This window comes from Pongo pygmaeus, chromosome 3, assembly GCF_028885625.2.
Source record: "Pongo pygmaeus isolate AG05252 chromosome 3, NHGRI_mPonPyg2-v2.0_pri, whole genome shotgun sequence".
NCBI lineage: Eukaryota > Metazoa > Chordata > Mammalia > Primates > Hominidae > Pongo > Pongo pygmaeus.
In genome coordinates, this window is record NC_072376.2 from 165,345,004 (window position 1) to 165,367,382 (window position 22,379).

Here is a 22,379-nt window from a genome sequence, read left to right on the forward strand (position 1 = left end):
ATCTCAATTCCCTAACCATATTTTCTTTTCTCTGTATTCTACTTCTGATCCATCCAGCTTGATTCTTTTTATCATATTAATTTATAGAAAATAGAGATTAAGTAAATACACAAAATTATGTCTCTCAGAAGAGAGGCCAAAGATAGAACTGAGATTTCAGGACAAGAGTCAAAGTAAAAGTAGACCCACAAGCAGAAAAGAATCTCATTAATAAGACTGATAAAATTGTAACCACTGGCCAAATGTTTGAAAAATTGATAATACTGTTTAAAGTTGGTGAAATAATAATTTCAAAAGGAACTTACATTTGTTATATGTTTAAAATATATATATCTTACATTTATTGTTTATATATTGGGGTTTTATCAGGAGAGAGGTGGGAACTGAAATATGAGCAAGATACAAAATTTATCCCCAGCTTTTTCACTCACTTGCTAGCGTTAAGCAATTAACATTTTCAAGCTAAACCTTTAGAAGCTACAGGAGGACTCTGTGAAGATCCTATACTTGGCACCAACATCAATCCTTCAAATGTAAAGGAAAGGTAAATTGCCTATGGCATGGAAATTCTGCAAACAACCTTCAAAGTACCACAGAGTCATCTACTAAACCATTAAGAAATAGGATAGAAAGACTCTTAGCAAACTAGGAGTAGAGGGGAGGAACTTTCTCAACTTAATAAAGACTACCTACAAAAAGCCTACAGCTAACATCACACTTAAGGATGGAAACTCAAAGCTGTCCTACTAAGATCAGACACAAGGCAAGAATGTCCTCTTTAACCACTGCTTTTCAACATCGTAGGGGAGGTCCTAGTTAAAGCACAAAGACAAGAAAAGGAAGTAAAAGATACAGAGATTAAGAAAGAGGAAATAACACTGTCTTTTTTGGCAGATGACATGACGCTCTACATAGAAAATCCTAAAAAAAGCAATTATAGCAAGGTTGCAAGATATAAGATTAATATATAATAAGTCAATTATTTTCCTATACACCAGCAATGAAAAAGTGAAATCTGAAATGACAAATACAGTATCATTTACATTAGCAGCCCCCTGAAATAAAATATTTAGGGATGAATCTAATAAAATATGTATAAGATCTACATAATGAAAACTATAAAACTCTGATAAAAAAACATCGAAGAAGAACTAAATAAATGGAGATATATTCCATGTTCTTGTACAGGAAGACTCAATACTGTCAAGATGTCAGCACCTGCCAATCTGATCTATAGTTCCAAAGCAATACCAATCAAAATCCCAGCAAGTAACAGATATCGACAAACTGATTCTAAAACTTATATGGAGAGGCAAAAGATCCAGAATAGCCAAAACAATACTGAAGTAGAGGAATGAAGCTGGGAGATAGACACTATCCAACTTCAAGGCTTACTATAAAGCTACAGTAACTAAGACAGTGTGGTATTGGTGAAAGAATTAAAAGTAGATGAATGGAACAGAATAGAGAGACCAGAATATGGTACAGTGATCTTTGACAATGGAACAAAGGCAGTACAACGGAGAAAAGCTAGTCTTTTCCGCAAATGGTGCTGAATCACTGAACATCCACATGCAAATAAATGAATCTAAACAAAGGCCTTATACCCTTCACAAAATTAACTCAAAATGGATCATAGACATCAACGTAAAGTGCAGAACTATAAAACTCTTAGAAGATAACATAAGAGAAAACCTAAGTGGCCTTGGGTACAGAAATGACTTTTTGCTAGGGTAGAGTGGTATGATCTCGGCTCACCGCATCCTTGATGTCCCAGGCTCAAGCAATCCTCCAACCTCAGCCTCTCGGGTTGCTAAGATCACAGGAATGCACCACCATGCCTGGCTAATTTTGTGCATTTTTTTTTTAAGGAGGAGGTCTCACTATGTTGCCCAGGCTGGTCTCAAACTCCTGGGCTCAAGCGATCTCCCACCTCAGCCTGCCGAAGTGCTGGGATTATAGGTGTGAGCTATGGCACCCAGCCGGAAATGACATTTTAGATACAACAACACAATACTAACAGCATGATACATGAAAGAAATAATTCATAAGCTGGACTCTACTAAACTAGGAATGTCTGCTCTCTGAAAGACACTGTCAGGAAAATAAGAACATAAGCCACAGACTGGAAGAAACTATTTGCAAAATGCACATGGGATAAATGATTGTTATCCAAAATATACAACAGTAAGAGAACAACCCGACTAAAACATGGACAAAAGATCTGGACAGACACCTCACCAAAGATGATTTACAGATGGGAAGTAAGCACAGGAAAAGATGGTCAACATCATATATCACTAGGGAACTTCAAACTGTAACAAAGAGATACCATACACACCTATTAGAATGGTCAAAATCCAGAACAATGACAACACCATATGCCACTGAAGATGGAGCCATAGGAACTCTCATTCACTGCTGGTAGGAATGCAAAATGATATAGCCACTTTGCAAGCCATTTGGCAGTTTCTTACAAAATTAAACATACTGTTAATTTACAATCCAGGAATCACACTCCTTGGCATTTACGCAAAGGAGTTAAAAACTTAGTCCATGCAAAATCCTGCACACAGATTTTCACAAGCAGCTATATTCATAATTGCCAACATGTGGAAGCAACCAAGATGTCTTTCACTAGGGAAGTGGATAAACTGTGGTATATCCAAACAATGGAATATTATTCAGTGCTAGAAAGAAATGAGCTATCAAGCTACAAATATACATGAAGGAAAAGTCAATGCATATTACATAAGTGAAAGAAGCCAATCTGAAAGGCTACATACTGTATAATTCCAACTATATAACATTCTGGAAAAAGCAAAACTATGGAAACGGTGAAAGGATCAGTGGCACTGAGAGGCTGGGGAAGAAAGGGATGAATAGGCAGAACACAGGACTTTCAAGGTAGTGAAACCATTCTCTATGGTACTACATTGGTAGATGCGTGTCAATACACATTTGCCCACACCCACAGAGTGCACAACACCGAGAGTGAGACCTTGGTGGAAACTATGGATTCTGGATAATGATATGACAAATGTAGATTCACTAACTATAACAAATGTACTACTCTGGTAAGGGGGAAGCTGTACATGTGTGCACCAGGGGGCATATGGGAACTCTCTAGGCCTCTCATTCAACTTTGCTGTGAATCTAAAATTACTCTAAAAATTAAAGCTTGTTAATTTAAAAAGACAGAATGGCTAATGCAGGAAGTCTCCAAAAAACATTTTGCAGACCTCAAGGATCAATAATTCAAAGACAAGGTTTCCTTGTAAAGGACGAGTGTATTTCTTCTTACCAGATTGGAGAGATAGAAGAAAAAAGACACATATAAAATACTAGGTAAAGGAATGTAGAAATAATTCACATTAATGGGTCATGGTTTCAGTGAAGCAGAGGGGAGTGGGGGATATTCCCTTTGAGGGGCTGAACAAGTCAACTGTTCAAACAGGTTACCAAATAATAATAAGACTATTATTATCATAATAACTGAAAGAATCAGGAATATAAAAGAAGTATACACACTGACTCCAGCTACACAAAATACATATCCATGTGGTCAATGACTGACAAGTATTATGTAAAAATTTATACACTAATTCTTTGTTGACTAATAATTAGGTTATCAGGGTACCTGATAACACAATAAATATTATTAGGCAATAAAATAAGAAATCAAAGGGCTTAAATAAGAGAGAGGGAGAAAAACAAACTTAATACGATGAGTCACAATAAATATACCACAGTAACAGAGATTTAGTTGAGGCAACGTTTGGGGACATGAAAATAAATGTTAGGGCAGTAGCTTTATAGGTTATTTCATCACAGCACACTCATCCCAAAATTACTAATATTGTTTAACTGAATTTCCAAATGTTAACAAAAGTACAACCTGGACCCAGAATAAGATCTGAGTTCCAATCCCAACTCCACTATTTACCAGCTGACTGATACTAGATTAATTACTTAACCTCTCTTCAAATATTTCTCATCTCCATTATGGGGTTAAAGATTAGAAATGACATATTAGGACTGTTAAGATAAATGAGAAAAAATCTAAGTAAATATACACATTCTGGGAACACATCGAAGGCATTCAGTCTGGAGAAGATCACAGATGAATATGGCAGCAATCTTCTCCTATGAAAAGAGCTGTCACTGCTCTAGGTAGAAGAACAAGGACCAAAGCAAAGTCAGAGATGTCAACATAAAATAAAGAACCCTAACATAAATGACATCTAAAACTATGAAGATACTTCACATTGCAGTATTCCTTTGTAATGACCTCATTTGTAAGTTCAAGTCTGTTGGTAAAGCCACTGGGCACAGGTTTGGCCTTGGTGATCTCAAAGGTCCACTCCAATTTGGGGTCCGTCTTAGGAGACTTAAAATTAGGACTAAAAACCCTTAACATGTTAAATATATAATTAGTTTGATGAAATGGGTAGTTGGGAATACGGGAAGGGAGGGAAGGGAAAGCACTGATGATTTCCTCATAAAGCAGTGGCCACTTTAGAATTATATTTTAAGGCCAGGCACGATGGCTCATGCCTGTAATCCCAGCACTTTGAGAGGCCAAGGCAGGCGGATCACTTGAGGTCAGGAGTTCGAGGCCAGCCTGGCCAACATGGTGAAACCCTGTCTCTACTAAAAATACAAAAATTAGCTGGGCGTGGTGGCAAACACCTGTAATCCCAGCTACTCAAGAGGCTGAGGCAGGATAATTGCTTGAACCTGGGAGGTGGGGGCTGCAGTGAGCTGAGATTGCGCCACTGCACTCCAGCCTGGGCAACAGAGCCAGACTCCATCTCAAAAAAAAAAAAAAAAAAAGAATTGTGTTTTAAAATGGTAGTCACCAACCTTTTTGGCACCAGGGACAGGTTTCATGAAAGACAATTTTTCCATGGACAGGGGAAGTGGGGGGATGGTTTGGGATGAAACTGTTCCACCTCAGATCACCAGGCATTAGACTCTCGGAAGGAGCATACAACCTAGATCTCTCGTAAGCACAGTTCACAATAGGGCTCGTCCCCTATTAGAATCTAATGCCACAGCTGATCTGACAGGAGGCGGAGCACAGGTGGAGCACCCACCGCCCGCCTCCTGCTGTGAGACGCAGTTCCTAACAGGCCACAGACTGGTACTGGTCCATGGCCTGGGGGTTGGGGACACCCATTTTCAAAAACAGACTCTGAAATTGCTCAGAGAAAGGTTTTTATATGAAAAATATTCATGTTTAGAGAGAGCCAAAAGTGCTATCAAGGCTAAAGAACTCTTCAAAGAAAACAATATTAAATAAATATCTTCAAAACAAGAAAAGATACTACTATGCTATTACTCTTCTAATAATGTGTTAAGTTGATCTTAGAAAATTGCCAGGGTAACACCTGAGCCCTAGAGATGTGAACAATCAGTTACACTAGGACTTAAAGAGTTCTATGCTCTTTCCACTATGAAATGGGGGGCTGGGAATAGGGGAAGGTTTCCACTATATTCAAGCTGCATTCTCTTGCAGAGATCATGATATAATGACATTTCTTGTGAGGAATATCTTTTCATCCAATCTTCCATTAGGAGCATTACACACCATGTAAGTTATCAAAAAAGACTATATAGAATAATAATTGGTTTCCAGCAGAGTTATTTTTCTAATAGAGGCATATATGCTTGTTATAACAAAATGGAGAAATTATAAAATGTATTTAAGAAAAAATAACCTTTTATTCCACCACATTCAGAGATAATTCCTAACATTTGGTACAATTCCTTCTGATCTTTTTCTTTGCATATGTATATATGTAGATACATAAACACACACACATATATAAAAATGTATGTGTGCTTCAAAATTAAGATCACACTGTGTAGAGTTTTGAATCCTATATTTTAAATAAAATATTTTTAAGCATTTCCTGTTATTAAATATTCTTTCAAATGTGATGTTTAATGGCTGTATGAATTGCCTTCAACTGATTTCTGCATGTTAGCAAAATGATTCCTAAAGTGGGATTTTTAACTTCTCCTCAGGGCAGTCTCAATGTAACGATCTGTACATATACTGAATACCTGAGTCTTAAACTCAATTTTAATGATGTGCTCATTTACAATTTCTAGTCTAGCTTAGGTACATCTTAAGAGGTGAAATGAGGCTGGGGCATGGTGGCTCACACCTGTAATCCCAGCACTTTGGGAGGCCCAGGCAGGAAGATCACCAGAGCCCAGGAGTTTGAGACCAGGGTGGGCAACATAGTAAGACCTTGTCTCTACAGATAATTCAAAAATTAGCCAAGCGTGGTGGTGCCATGGGTGGTCCCAGTTACTCGGGAGGCTGAGGTGGGAGAATTGCTTAAGCCTGGGAGGTGGAGGCTGCAGTGAGCCATGATTATGCCACTGCACTCCATCCAGCCTGGGCAACAAAGCAAGACCTTGTCTTAAAAAAAAAAAAAAAAAAGAGGTGAAATGACAACTGTTCATGTTACAGTTTGCCAGTCTTCAATTCTCAACCTGAATTAGGACTGAAAACAAATTTACCTAATTTCTACTGCTCAAAAAAGTGAAGAATTATATGTCAACTTAAGACAAAGCTTACCAAAAATGTCACCAGGTAATACTAAATGAACTGCACCATGAAGAGAAGCAAGAACAGGTTCAAAGGAATTAGATTATCTAAATCTAGGAAGGTATTAAGATAGGAGATTTGGACTTCGATTTGAAGGATCTGGCTGGTGGGAAGGAGTATCATTCAAAACAAGTAGAGAGGAAAGGAGATGAAACCAGGTAGAAACTATGGTAAGATATTGGAAGACTTCAAACGTTCTCATTTAGGTTTGGCTTTATCAGTGGGAAATGGGGCACCAGATATCTGTACTGAGGTTATTATCTATACAGAGCTAAAAATTCATTTTTAAAAACTCATCCAATTATTCATACTGCCAACTCATTGTCAAGAATGTGGCGTTACAGCCTGATGCAAACAGAAGCCCAAGCAAAAATGCTGTTAACGTTTTTAAACACTGACCCTCCAATTTTTATCTTACAAGTGCCTGGCGGGTAAGAAAAAGAAAGACTAAGTGATCAAGTCTGTTAAATTATTCAGCAGGCCCAGACTCAAATGATAAGAAAAAGTCAAGCCACTTTTCTATCCACTGACCAGAAGACGGGACTATTGAGAGGGAAAAGAAAACCTGGGGAGGAAAATAAAAACTTGGTTTGGGGAAAGAAACAGTAGTTTTAGTTTTCAGTGGACCACTCAGATGATGATGCCCAACAGACAGCTAGAAATGCAAAACTATGGCTAGGGTGAATGATCGGAGCTTGAGAAATAATTTTGGAGTTAACTACCAAAGTGAAAACAATATTCATGATGATATATTCCTATATCCTTTTTCTTCATACTGTCTTCCCTACCACCAACAAAAACAACATTAAAAATGGATCAGATCATTATAATACACATATGAAACAGTTTTCTTTGGAAGCATTTTGAAGATAACTATTTGTGATATTTGTGTATACTTCAGTGAAGTTTATCATCTGTATAAACAACTAATCAATGGAACGCTATAAAACAATTTTAAAATGGCCCATTTGGTGTGAAGATTATTCTTTAGTCTACAATGAAACCCCATAATTAAAATACTTTTTGAGCTGGGCACGGTGGTCCACGCCTGTAGTCCCAGCTACACAGGAGAATCTCTTATGCCCAGGGGTTCAAGGTCAGCCTGGGCAACACAGCAAGGCCCCATCTCTTAAATAATTAACAATAGTAACTGTCATTACCTGTAGTGAATGAGATACAGTTTATCACCAACATTTAGAGCTATTATGGTTTAAAATAATATCAACAAATACATTTAAAACTATATTAACAGGCATTAATTAGAAATTAACCATGAGCTAAAATTCATTTTGGCATCCATATGGAAGATTCATTAAAGCATTTAAATATACAGAAGCTTTAGTTAAAGATTAGAAGAAAGTCTAGAGAAATTGACTTAAATTCTAATGAAAGGAAAGGGTACATATTTTATCAACTAGGGAGATCTGTGGGTAGCATTGGCTTCAAAATTTATGTCTATTTTTATTGAAGATGGGCCTAGCTTATTATAGTATTCTTCTAATCCTCCTGTGTACCTTTTTAAAAGAATTTATTTCTCTACTTTTTACACTAGAGGGTGATATGATGACTGAATGCTGAAGGTCGTAAAACATACATATAGAGATTGACAACCGCTGCGGGGAATGAAGTGTATTTTGTGGGATTTGGGGTAAGGCACAGGAGACAGAAAAAATGAGGTCACAAGGCCTACATCTGTAAAATATCTGAGTGTCCCAGGCACTATGCTACTTGTTTTACATATATTATTTCACTTAATCCTTACAAAAACCTTGAGAGGTAGGCATTAGTCTTTATTTTACAGATAAAGTAATAGGTTCACTGAGATTATATACTCAAGGTTATATAGTAAGTGGCATAATCAGAATTCAAACTCAGATGTGAAAAGTTCTTATCACTCTAATATGTTAGGGGAAAACCCATCTCACCCATTGTCCCCATTTCTCCCATTTCCATTATCCTCCCCACATGTTTAAAATTGGGCTAAACTAGGCTGAGTCAATGTTTCATTTTTCCTCCTTCACAAAGGTAGGGGACGTGGCTATTCATTGGGCCATGTTTACTAGCGGATGTTATTCAAGATGACTGCCTTAAATAGCATTTTTTGCTCTCTGGACATGTCTATACCAAACAGAATTTGAACTTAAGTTATTTGTCTTGCAGGTAGACTAGGCCAGGGACTTTCTGAAGAAGCTATCATTCTCTAGAACTCTACAACAGAGTGTAACTTAGAGCCCTGTTATATTTCCAATGTTAGCCACATTATCCTACAAAGCTGCTCAGCAGCTCTGGTCCTAGGAGGTGGTTGGAGAATGGCGGACCAGATACCCTGATTGGTTAATGATCCTATTACCTGATTCCTCTATTGTTCAGAACTTATAGACAAGAAAGGGTCTTACGCCTCTAAACTCCAATACACTAGATGCTTCTCCACACCTCCCTCGACCCTCTATTTATTTATTCTGAAACAGGGTCTTGCTCTGTGGTCCAGATCACTGCAGCCTCAACCTCCTGGGCCCAAATGATCCTCCAACCTTAGCCCCCAAAGTAGCTGGAACCACAGGCACATGCCATCACACTCAGCTAATTTTTGTATTTTTTGTAGAGACAGGGTTTTGTTATGTTGCCCAGGCTGGTCTCAAGCAATCTGCCCACCTCAGCCTCCCAAAGTGCTGGGATCACAGGTGTGAGCCACCACACCTGGCTATCTTTTATATATATGTATTTTTTGATAAACATTTATTTCTTATTTGAGGCAAATGGATAAAAACGATTTAATTACTAGGAGGAATCTAACAATCAAGATGGGAAAACAAATAGACCAATTTGAGGTAAGGAAGTTATGTGAGAAGAGAACAGGTGGAAGCCACTAAGATAGATATGGAAGCATCAGAAATTAGTGCTCAAACACACTTCTCTTCATCAAAAGATCAGGATACCAGATCTGGCCTAATAATCACCTCATTTGTTTTTCATGTTAGTAGAAAATTAGTTGATATTGGCATAAAATATGTCAAAGATTCTTCAATATGAGCTGGGTATCTCTTCAGAAAACAAGTTTTTTTAAAAAAAATATGATAAGGATGTTGACAAAGGGAGTTAAAACTGAAGAGAGGTGGATCACGAGGTCAGATCGAGACCATCCTGGCTAATACGGTGAAACCCCGTCTCTACTAAAAATACAAAAAATTAGCCGGGCGTCGTGGCGGGCGCCTGTAGTCCCAGCTACTCGGGAGGCTGAGGCAGGAGAATGGCGTGAATCCGGGAGGCGGAGCTTGCAGTGAGCCGAGATCGCGCCAGTGCACTCCAGCCTGGGCAACACAGCGAGACTCTGTCTCCAAAAAAAAAAAAAAAAAAAAAAACTGAGGAGACAGACATTTATATCTGGAGAAGCAAGTTGACTCTAGAATTTACAGGCTAGCCAAATTTAGAGGAATAGCCAGCACACAACCTCTGCTTTAAAAGCATGTTTTATGGATTCAAGAGAGTATGACCTCTATCAAATTTTTAACAGCGTCATTTATTCCTGATTACTTTAGCCTTGAGCTGTAAAATCTTCAATAATGTTTTGTTAAGTGCCACAAAGAAAACTAGTTAACTGAGCTCTCTGTCCTTTCTATAGGGTAGCTCTGATCACTTCAAATGGGACATAGTATTAGAAAATCATCACATGCCAGAGTCTCTTTGACTGTGTTGAAAATCTTGTTCAGTGATGTTTGTCAAATTCTACCATAGGGGGCAGCATAGCACGTGGAAAGAGAAAGGGGTTTTTTGCAATTAGGCAAATCAGGATTAAAATCTCTCATCACTTAGTGTAATCTGGGGTGGATCATTCAGCCTCTCTGTAACTTTTGTTTATTTATCTGTCGTAGGATCTTTCAAACAGTGTGAGCTTAATAAACAGCAATTCCTGACTACCACTTCCCTTGACTTTTAACATTAAGACAATATGGAATTTTTAACATATATTGCCTGCCATAAGGCTCCCAAAAGAACAAACCTTTAGTGACAAGGGGGGAAAAACTGTCCTCAGAGTTTTGACAGTTTTCAAAATGCTTTCAAAGAATAAAGCAATGCAAGGAAGAATTAAAAATCTTTTTTTCTCATTAATATCATATTTGCTTATGCAGCATATTTAGGGATGATGGATAAAATTCAGTCTAGCTGTCCACAGGGTTTGTTTATGAGAATGCCAAAAAATAAAACTTGAAAGGTATCCTGAGTAAAATTTGTAGAAAGCTAATCCTACGTTAACATTTAAAATGGGATTTCATTTCTTATGCCTCTACTCTCAAAAGTCAAAGTTTAAGAAGACTTGAATGAAACTATGGTCTAGGGTAACATCTGTAGAAGTGTCTTAACTTTATAATGATCAAGAATTTAAAGCTCTTCCAAAATAAACTACTTGAACTAGTGAGAGCTTCTATTTATTGTATTAAAACATGTATACACAGAGAATATTGACATTTTCTTTTTCAGCGAAGCAGTACTAAATGACTTTTTTAAATGCTGTTGAAAGTGCTCTGGGAATACTCTGGCAGAAGGGTTTCAGGAATGGACAAAAAGGACAACATTTAGAAAAATTTCAGACTGAAATCTTACTTGTAGAAGGGTATCACTGTCCTGGCAATCAAATAGCTTTGTATTTTCATGCCATACTTATGAAAGCAGATCATCTCATGATCAACAATGTATCAAAAAGTATACATACACACTTACACAATAAATGCATACACACATCTATACTGTACATGTGTATATATATAAATGCATACACACATCTATCCCTGCTATGGTTAGAGCCCAGTCCATTCTTTTTATCTCGTATGTACACGACAATAATTGTTATTCATGATTCAGAATCACTAGAAAAAAACTAACAAATTCAGTATACTTCGTTTTTCAAGAGGTAATCATCATACACAAAATTTTACATCTTGAAGGTAAAGAAAAGATAAAGCACCTGTCAAACTTGTGAACTGGAAGGTTTCCTACAGAATATAAGGATGACTTTTCCTTTTGGAAAAAGATAATGTTTTGTCTAACTAGATTTTTTTGCTTTTAATTTAAAGTGTAGCAGAAATCAGCAATAACTCTGCATTGTTCCGCAAGGCTTAGTTTTGATTGAACCTCTTTCTGAAATAAGTTAGTGCAATTGGATCTTAAGTATTAAACCCCTAATCCTCTAACTGAACCCTCAGGAAAAAAAGAGATGTTAAAACTCCCTTTTGATATAGTAACCTTGAAGAAGAGGATCAAGACTAGGAGGATAGAACGGAGGAATGACACTATAAAAGGTCTGAGCCTTAACAAAGTGGTGCTATAGTTGTTAGCGGTAGAGCCATCTGGCTGAGATCCAAAGCTACGGCTTCAACACCTTGAGACAGGGATGGTACAATGGATGAAAAATCACTACTTGATGTCATGTCCTTCTTAGATCATGCCAGCTAAATAAAATCTGACTTGCAGGTAGGCTAGGTAAATTAGGGCCTAACACATTTTAGAAAGTTAAGGTTTTACAAGCAGATGTAAAACATGATTTAGCATTTCAAATATTATTAATCCAAGTGTGTAAGATACTTGATTCCAAGTCAAGTTAGGTTAAACAATATGATGTTAAATCAGTTTGTATATTGTTTATGGCCTAAAATCACTGTAAAATGTAAGAAATAAGCAAGTAGGAGTAAGAAGATGAACTACCACAGACATTATTTTAATGTCTATAAAACAAGTATATTCAAGTTAAAATGTTCCTTTCCAAAATATAGTTTAACTTGTAAGTCTACTCTACATGAATATTCATTATTTCTAATTCTCAAATGATAAATAACTAGAACTAATTTGAGGCAACTTTTGAGTAATTTATGCCTTAGAGTGACACTTGTAAATAGACAGCCCACTCCACCAGCTGCATTTTGTAAATAAAAAGTTTCTTCATTACCTCATTTACACAAATCATGTTTCAACCGAAACCTCTATACCCCACACAAGCTACTAATCCCTGCCTGGGATGCAAGGTTTAGACGAAAATTTGATGTTAATAATTTTTCATAGTAATAAGCTCAATTACTTTCCCTCCATTTGTACTCAGATTGTCCCATTATTAGTATTTCTACTTGTAATACTTTCCATTACCTTCTGTAAGACAAAAAACTAGTTCATTTTATTATTACGTATCTTAAGATTAATTTTTAGTCATACAAAGACTGTGAGGAAAGTTTCATTACAAGTAAAATAGATATGTAAAGTTTCTCAGGTTAACAATATATTGAATATACTCACTTTTGTTGTTTTTGTATAGAATGGGGAGGAGAGTTGGTGAACGGGCAGGTCCACAATACTACTGGAGTTTGTGACACTGTTAGTATGTGTATGTTCATCTTCTCTGCTACTATCATCAGACTGATCAAAATCGTCACTCTCCTGGTCCATCTCCTCCTCCTCCTCATCCTCCTCATCTTGTTCACCAGCATGTTCTTCATCTTCCTCTTGTTCTTCTTGGTTTCCTGAGGAGTCCTCATCTACCGAAATAAATCTATTATTGTTTTCTTCCAATTGTCCTTGCTGGGAATCACTTTGGCCTCCAGGTCTAGGTTCTACTCCAACAACTTCACCATTCCTTGCAGTGTGCTCCTCCTCTTGTTGTCTGAGTTGCTGTTGCTGTTCCTCCTCTACCACACGATTCATCTGTTCTTCATCTACCTGGCTTGAGGAAGGGTTACCTCTCAGAGAGCCTCCAGTTCGTCGTCTTTTGCTGCCCACAGAGAGCAGTTCCTGATTCATTTCCAAAAGCCAGCTTGCTACTTCTTGGACCTTGGCTAGACTATCAGAAGATGCAAAGGTTTTCACATTCTGCAAGGGAAAATAGGGGAAAAAACAAGATTTGTACAATCTATATTATGTTCTACTTTCATGTTATATATCTACATTCTAAATATCATTAATGATTGCAAAAAAGTATTGATGCCACCAAGGCATTAAAATGTTCTTCAGTAAACAATATAGAACATTTCAATTTTAAAAATTATAAGACTTTATAAAGACATGCACAAAAACCATAGTAAACAACATTAATCCCTTTTAATAATTTTTAGCATGAAGATTTATAGTTTAATTCCTTTGACCAATAAAACATAATATTTCAAGCAAATAAAACAATTTTAATTTTACATCAGTAGTTCATAGACTATATCCTACATAAAACTTCCACAAAATTTTAAGAAGTATGTCAAAAAAAATTTTCAGTGTTCAGTTAAATTTGGGAAATGCTGAGGTGAATCAGATTAAAAGGCTTTTTACCCTCAGTATTTCCCAAACTTTTCTGATCACAGAATCTTGCCTTCAGATACAGTTTTCTAGCAGGTAACAATTATAATCATTATTATTTTAATTTTTTTACAAATGACTGAACAGAAAATAAACAAAAAATTTATTTTAAAAAAAAGTTCTTAAGTTCATACCCTCTGACCCAGTAACTCCACTTCTGGCAATCTATCCTAAGGAAGTAATCCTAAAACAGAAAAAAAAATTATACAGAGGATGCTCACTGCAGTTTATCCACAAAAGCAAAAAATAAAGATAAAAATAAATGTAAATAAAAATGAAAATAAAAATCCAAATGTTCAATATAAAGGAATCTATGAGATGGGATATATATGGTGTAATCCCTAAACATGACGTTCATAAAATATTTTTAAAAACATGGATGTTGTAATATATTATGCTAAGGGGAAAATGCTGGAAATTATGATTATAGTATGATTTTTAAACTGTATGAAGACTAGAAGACAACATTTCAAAATAAACTGCATCTTAGGCAGTGGTATTACTGATGCTTTAAACTTATTTCTTTTTATCATATTTCTCCATTTTTATATATCAAGCATGTTTACCTTTACGTTTTTTAACCTAGGCTCTAGAATTTTATCTGATACAGCATCTTTTCATGATATTCATTCTTACATTTTATCCTTTGCTGGTATCTATATGGACATCTTCGAAGTCAGATAAAATAATGCCAACATATTGTGCACACACAAGAAATTATGCACCCGTGATCTAAAACTTGAAACCGCTAACAAATGAAGTATTGTCAATTCTAGTCTTTTTCAGAGAAAACCTTTAGTATGATTTACAACAGTGTATCATAAAACACAAACATCAACAAACAGATGCCCATATCCTAAAATTTGAGGAAGGTCTTTTATTTCTTCTTCCCATAATACAAAATGTCAAGATATATCAAATATTAATATATAGCTTATTATTTTATTAGTAACTGATGTGACTGAACTTGAGTTCAGTAAAATAAAATCTGATGGCTAATAAACAACATTAAGTTGTATGGTTTTCTTGGCAACTGGACATGATGGGAATAGAAATGATTCAAGGTCAGGAAGAATACTAATAAAAGAAAGAATTTTAAATTGAAAATGTTCCTCACTTTGCAGGCAAGGTAATCAAGGCTCAAAGTGATTTAGTAAATTTCTCAAGATTACTAGCTTCAAGTAAAGCAGGGACAAGAATTTAACACCCAACTCAGTCTTCTTTCATGCACCTTAAAGTAACTACATAAAATCCTGAAAGAATATTATTCTCTAACACTGATACTGCCTTCTTTTCCAAAACCAGAATCACTACAATACTCAAAGATTATTACTCTAAAACAAATTATTTGCTGAGCATTCAATATGCTTCCTGTACATATCAATTTTCTGGAGGATAATGTTTAGAATAATGTCTCTTTCAAGTTAACCAATGACATTTCATCTTTTTTGACCAGAACCCACAGTAAAACTATGTTTAACATCACAACTCTGCATGCATGCATTTAAACATACTAAAACAATGGTTTCAGAGAAAGAGAATTATGAAACATTTCTGGTATCTAAAGTCCCTATAAATCACCACCGTTAATCAAATACAGTTGATTCGCATTCACAGTAATTGTGTTCTATAAAATCGCTGCAACCACTGAATTAACAAATACTGAGCCATTGCTCCTAGGGGAAATACAGTTCTCACAAGCCTCTGGTCACAACATTGTTGCCAACTGATCAATGCATAAACTTTTTTATGCGTGTTTCTGCCTAAATATATCTTTAATATAGATTGATTCATTAGCATTGAACTCATGGTCAACAGCATTATAACTAATGCCTGAATTAAGTTTCTTTAATACACATTAGTTTATCTTTAAGGCAAATTACAGCCTTCCTGCACTTCGGAACATTAAACAGAACTTCAGGACTATGTTTGGGGGCCATTCTAAACTGCACAATCACTAACAAAAAGCACCAAAATGAGGAAAATGCTTTTTCCTCAGGGACCATGAAAATGACACTTGTTTATGGTATGAGAGCTGCAACAAGAAGGCAGAGCATCACCCTGTAGATCTCAACTAGAAATAGGTTTGTCAGGTGGCTCAAACTTTGTGACACTCTGCACAGTATATGTCCACAAATGACTATGAAAGTATCATTCGTGGCTGTGAAAGTGACTGTGTTGTTACAGTTCTGCTAACCTAACAAAGGATAAATGATCAGAGAAATTAAAAGCTCCATTATAGATATTAATCAATAAATGTTTCAAATAAATTGAAAGTTCAGATAGCTCAGATAAAATAAAGTTGGACTTTGCATAAAATAATGGCTGGAGAAAAGAATATTACTTTTCCTTTTTTAAATGTGGGGAACAACATTCTTCTGGCAGTGTCTTTCAAGGTAGTGGAAAGTCCAGAGAGGTCCTGACCTATGGGTACTTTAAAAAGATGCCTACAGTCAGCTCCATTCTGGATGAAAAAGAGGTATAATAATTTTGCTCTTCAAAAAAATTTAATATAGGTTATTTAGAGAAAGCAGAGCTACTCCATGACTTTCCCCAAGTCCTAGAAAATACAGGGTAACTTTTAGTGACTATCCTTTGTTGATTTAGTAGCATTTCAGGCCTACCTTGGGGGAGGGGGGTATATTTTAGACAACTTTCTCATGAACTTTTTAAACATTTTCTCAATAACCTTGTTTTTCAAAAAGACCTCTGATAATTCAAAACCATTTGAAATGCTTATTCTAGGATGCTTGAAGGAATAAAAGTGGGCATAGATACAGTTATTAAATAAGTGGAGCTCTGAGAGCCTGTCTTATATTGAACTAGAGTTGCCAGCTTCAAAGGAAAATTCCAAGGCAAATACTAACTTTGAAATCATAGTAGACACTGAGGAATACAGTTTATACCAATAAAACAAGAAGTAGTTTAAGTAAATTACTAAAGCCTCTGAATCACTAGGCAACATTAACATTTTCAGAATTTACATGGGCAGGTATAATCCATTAGGCTTGAGCTACAAAGTGATTTAAGAAGCTTTAGGACAAAGATAACAAGAAAGTAAACCAACTGTACTGATCATCAGGAAGAATAACTCAAAGCTTGGAATCACTTTCTGCAAGAAGTTTAGGATTTTCACTGAATTCTTAAAAGAGCCAACACCCTCCACTTCATATATGAACTTTCTATACCCCAAATTAATAATTTATTAATTACTATGATTAGGAGTAAGTACCTGAAATGCATGATGAAATAAGTTTTATCTTATTACTCCACTGCTCAACACCCACTAAGAGCTTCCCATTTCACTCAGAGTAAAAGCCAATGTCTTTTATGGTTTCCTGTTGGGTCCTTCTATCATCTACATACATCCCCACCACTGTGAACTCATATTTTACTACTCTCTCACTTTGTTCCACCCTTTCTGTCACCGTTCTTTCTTGAGGGGTAAAGTATGCTGCAACCTCAGAGTCTTTGTGCTAGCTATTCCTCTTTTTATTTTTTTTACTTCCTTCATAGAGGACTCTGTTCAAATGTCCCCTATTCAATGATACTTCTCTAACCATCCAACTTAAAATAATACCCCCACAGCATCACCTTTTCTTTTCCTTTGTCCTGGCTTTACTCATTTCCACAGCACTATATAAAAGCAGAAATAGTACCTGCTATATAGCAAATACCTACCCATCCATCTACCCATCCATCAATTTATTTCTGTACTATCTGCCTTCCCACACTAGAATTTAAGTTCTATAAGGAAAAGGGACTTTTGTTTTTCATCACTATTATCTCCAGCACCCACAAAAATGCCTGACTCATAAGGCACTCAAAACATTTGTTTACTGAGTAAATAATTATCAAATCTTTTTAAAGACAATCGTACTAAGCATGCTCTTCACCAAAAAAGAACTTCAAGCCAGGTCACAAACACAACGTCAATTACTTTAAATACATTTTTTAAAGTTGTACTCTGTATTGAACAAGTCACTTGTAGTACTTTTGAAACTGGTAGGACATATATCCTAATATCTTAACACATATTTGTAAATTGTCTACTAAGTCATAATAAATCATTTTTCACTCTGTATCAAATTTTTTGTTATTTTCAGCACAGGATGTAAAAAACAACTATGTGACTAAAAAGATTAATACTTTGAAAACAATTATTTTTTGAGTATTTCTGGTTCCATATATTCTATACTGCAGCTGAGAAATCACATTTGTAACTTTAAAGATGAAACTTTCAGGGACTGCAAAATTTGATGAAAAGCTCCTTAGTAATGTACACTAACAAAATCAGCACAAAATGGGCAATACTGGCAAGTGTCATCATATACGCAGAAAGTAATTCATAAAGTTTTATGGATGTACACTGAATAATTTAAATCGACTTTGCTAGTCAATCATATATATCTTTACTGGAAAGGATGCAAAAGACTATTCCTCAGTCCACATGACAATATATGTTTTTTGTTATTTGAATTATAATACATATTTTGTTTTGGCTAAATTTAATCCCTGTGTGATACGCCACCACCTGTGTGATATGGGCTTACTCCATAATAACTAAATTTTAAACTGGTTGTTAAATCTCAAAGACTCTTTTGCCATTTTTGTATCTTTATACTCTGTTGGTCACTAGCTCTCTTTACAACTCTCTCCTGTCCCTTAATTTTCCTTGGTACATTCCTCAGTGCATCCCTCAGGCAGCACTGTTACTGTGCTCCACGGCTAGCTCCTCCCTTCTTTGTTGTTTCTTTGAAAGTCAGCGTTTCAACTATCACAGAAGCTAATGACTCCCCATACTATTATCTCCAGTCAGACTCCTCTACTGAGCCTATTAATTTCAAGAAGGTGTCCCAAAGTCACACCAAATTCATTATTTTAACATCCAAACTTCTACTTCCCCACAACATGCACACATACGTAAGGCCCAAATTTGTTCTCAGATCCTCCTATTATTTTCTCTATTTCAGTGAATGGAATCATATTCTAGCCAGTTGCAGATGTAAGAAACCCAGATGGGTCTTCTTCCTTCTTTTCCTCAAAAATTTAGTCAAAAAGCTATTAGATGGAGCCAAGCAAGTTAGGTGTGTATGTGGGAGGCAGGTAGTCCAAAATTTGGGAGTCAAAGCAGAATGAAAAGAACCTTTCTGTAGTGAGGGATGGCGGCGGGGAGGAACAGAGGCAGACCAACAAGGGTGCAAGGTGGCAAAGCTTGACTCTAAGAAGCATGAGGAATAATCCATATAGTAAAGAAGCTCCCGTAGGTCAAAGGCAGAACAGAGTGACGACATCCCTGTGGGTGGGTAACACAGTAAAGAGTGTCCACATGAGGGAAGGATGTCAAAGGCTGAAGAGGAGGGTGCAGTGGCCACAGTGGTACCCTAATCAGATATCCCTTCAACCTAACCTGCTATGACGAACAGAACTGCTTGACAGCCTCCATCTATCGCACCTTGGAATCCATGGCAACCACCCCTGGCCTTGCTGCCTCTGGGCTTCTCCCAGCAAGCTACCAAGCAGGGTAGAAGTACTAGAATGGGGATTGCTCCAAAAGACAATAGGAGGGTAGTAGGGTGGGGTAGGAGATTCCCTGCACATCAAATCTTGTCTTGACATCTGTGTCTCAGAAGACCCAAACTAACACAAAAAACATCTGTGTTAAGAGTACTGATATCAAAAGCTCTTGGGGCAAAATGTTTTAACATCTGAAAGATGTTATAAAATGGTTAACTTCATTAAACAAAGGTCATTTCACTCATTTAAAGAACAACTCTTACCACAAAAAAAAAAAAAAAAAAAAAAATCCACTTAGCAGTGGAAAACTTCTCAATAGGGTATTTGAACTGAAATGGGTCCTTTAAAGAAAACAGTAGGCTAGAGTCTGTTGAATACTTAAACATTAATGGCTATAGAAACCAGCCTACGTAGTACTTATTTTTCAGTCTCTGTAAGGTGTGAAGAAAATGGCTGGGTTTTCTTTATTTCAAAGGACAACATTCTTGGATTTAAAAGGAAAATGAGCTTTTGAAAAACATGTTATAAAAGAAAATCTTGAAATGTTTCTGTTGCTGTTTGGGCTTGAGAGTGAGGAAGGATATCAGCAAGTCTCAAGTCTTATTGGAAATCACCTGGAGGAGCTGCAGAAAAAAACTAAACAGATTCTCCTTCACTTGAACACAAGTGTAGAACTGGAAAAGGGATCCTGTTTCTAAATGTTCTGACTGTGAAAATTTGACTTGAGAAAAAAGGAAAAAGATCTGCAGTTTTATCATACATTAAAGATGAGTTTTACTAATCTTTCCCAGACAAGATGTAGATTTCTATGAAGAAAAGATTATCCTGCTACTCACAGAAAAACAGTGAACATTATGCTGCAGCAATTTCTCGCACATATGAACAATCTTTTTTTATTCAGCAAACAAGAATAAGCTCAGAAATAGTCTTATTTCAGTTGAAAATGAAATTAACATGATTTGCTTATCTCATGCTTGACCTGGAATTGATATGTGCAGCAAGAAACAAGGACAAAAAACAAATATAATTTTTACATTAAAGAGGTAAATTCACACTAAAGAGATAAATATAATTTTATTTAAAATTCAAAAATAATAATTTTATGCATATATCAGCCTATACAAGAAGTAATCTAACTAGCAGGCATACAATTGAGCCTGACCATATCACCGAGTAAAGAAAAGTTTTTCAAAATCTGGTTTAAAATTGTGTCTAAATTATACTTTTATTCATATTGCTTTGGCTTATGGTTTTAGCAGCTTTACTATTCAACACTGTCAATTAATTTTCATTTTGTAAACATCATTAATTAAAATCAATTTATAATCTTTATTAAATTAAATCTGCTGAGCCTAAGAAAAATGAAGTGCCATTTTGGCTTATGCTAGTTACTTAAGCAAAATGTATTCCATTTCTTATGAGTTTATAAAATTTATAAGAAGATTAATTTCAAGAAAAGTGAAGCTTAATTAACACGGGGTTGAATTTTCCCCCAAGAAAAAGTGATTTAAACATCATTTTCAGTTTTAAGAATGGGGTGAAAATTACTCTTGTGTATACCACATCACATTTGGATCTCACATAATAGAAATGTGTGGTAAGGCCCACTAGGATAAGGTAAACACACACACACATACAGTGGCAAAGTCTTAAAAAAAAAAAAAAAAAGGAAAAAAATGGAGTTTCTCTGCCTTCTGTAATGACCTTCATTGGGGCTGCTATCCTTTGTGAAGATACCACACACAAAGAGGAGGAGGTTAATGATTTCACCAATACTTATACCTCAGAAAACTGCAGGTTCAATTCCAGACCACTGCAATAAAGTTAATATTGCAATAAAGCAGGTCACAAAAAATGTTTTGGTTTCCCAGTGCAATAAAAGTTATATTTACACTACTATTAAGTGTGTAATAGCATTATGTGTAAAAAAATGTACATACCTTAATTTAAAAGGACTATACTGCTAAAAAAAAAAAAATGCTAATGATCAACTGAGACTTCAGTGAGTCCAATTTTTTTGCTGGTGGGGGTCTTGTCTTGATACTGATGGCTGCTGACTAATCAGTATGGCTGTGGCAATTTCTTAAAATAAGACAACAATAAAGTCAGCCACATCAATTGACTCTTCCTTTCATGAAAGACACTATGCTATGTGATAGCATTTTACCTAACTGTAGATCTTCTTTCAAGATTGGAGGCAATCCTCCCAAACCACTGCTGCTTTATCAATTCATCAACTAATTTTATGTAATATTCTAAGCCCTTTGTTGATATTTCAACAATTTTCAAAGCATCTTCACTAGGAGTAGGTTCCATCTCAAGAAACAGCTTTCTTTGCTCATCAATAAAAAGCAACACCTCAGCCATTCAAATTTTATCTTGAGATTTCAGCAATTGCCATGTTGTGTCAGGTTCTACTTATACTTCTCTTGCTATTTCTACCACATCTGCAGTGACTTCCTCCACTGTAGTCTTGAGCCCTTCAAAGTCGCCCATGGGGGTAGAATCAATTTCTTCCCAACTCCTATTAATGCTGATATTTTGACCCCCTCCCATAAATCATGAATGTTCTCAATGATACTTAGAATGGTGAATCCTTCCCAGAAGGTTTTTGGTTTACTTTGTCCATATTCATCACAGGAATCACTGGGGCAGCTACAGCCTTAAGAAATAAATTTTTTAAATAATAAAACTTGAAAGTAGAAATGACTCCTTGATCCACGGGCTACACAATAGATGTTATTACGTTTATCAAGCATGAAAAAAAAAATAGGAATCTCCTTGTACATCTCCATCAGAGCTCTTGGGTTACCAGGTGCACTGTCAATGAGCAGTAATATTTTGAAAGGAATCTTTCACTGAGAGCAGTAGGTCTCAAGAGTGGGCTTAACATATCTATCAAATCGTGCTGTCA

The 22,379-nt window shown here is 36.0% G+C and overlaps 1 protein-coding gene across 7 annotated transcripts in view; it reads right to left on the reverse strand.

Moving 5' to 3' along the window:
* FBXW7 (F-box and WD repeat domain containing 7) overlaps positions 1–22,379 on the reverse strand; it is a 211,096-nt gene that overhangs the window by 78,795 nt on the left and 109,922 nt on the right. For 4 of the 7 annotated variants that reach the window (XM_054484354.2, XM_063664199.1, XM_063664198.1 and 1 more), the window contains 2 exons: positions 14,083–14,132; positions 12,905–13,474 (listed from right to left, as the gene is read on the reverse strand). In XM_054484354.2, coding sequence (XP_054340329.1) covers positions 12,905–13,405 — 501 coding nt within the window. In that variant the 5' untranslated portion in view covers positions 13,406–13,474; positions 14,083–14,132. Of the gene's footprint in view, positions 1–12,904; positions 13,475–14,082; positions 14,133–21,405; positions 22,298–22,379 lie in introns of those variants that run through there. The other 3 variants (XM_063664197.1, XM_054484353.2, XM_054484351.2) reach the window with 2 other exon arrangements.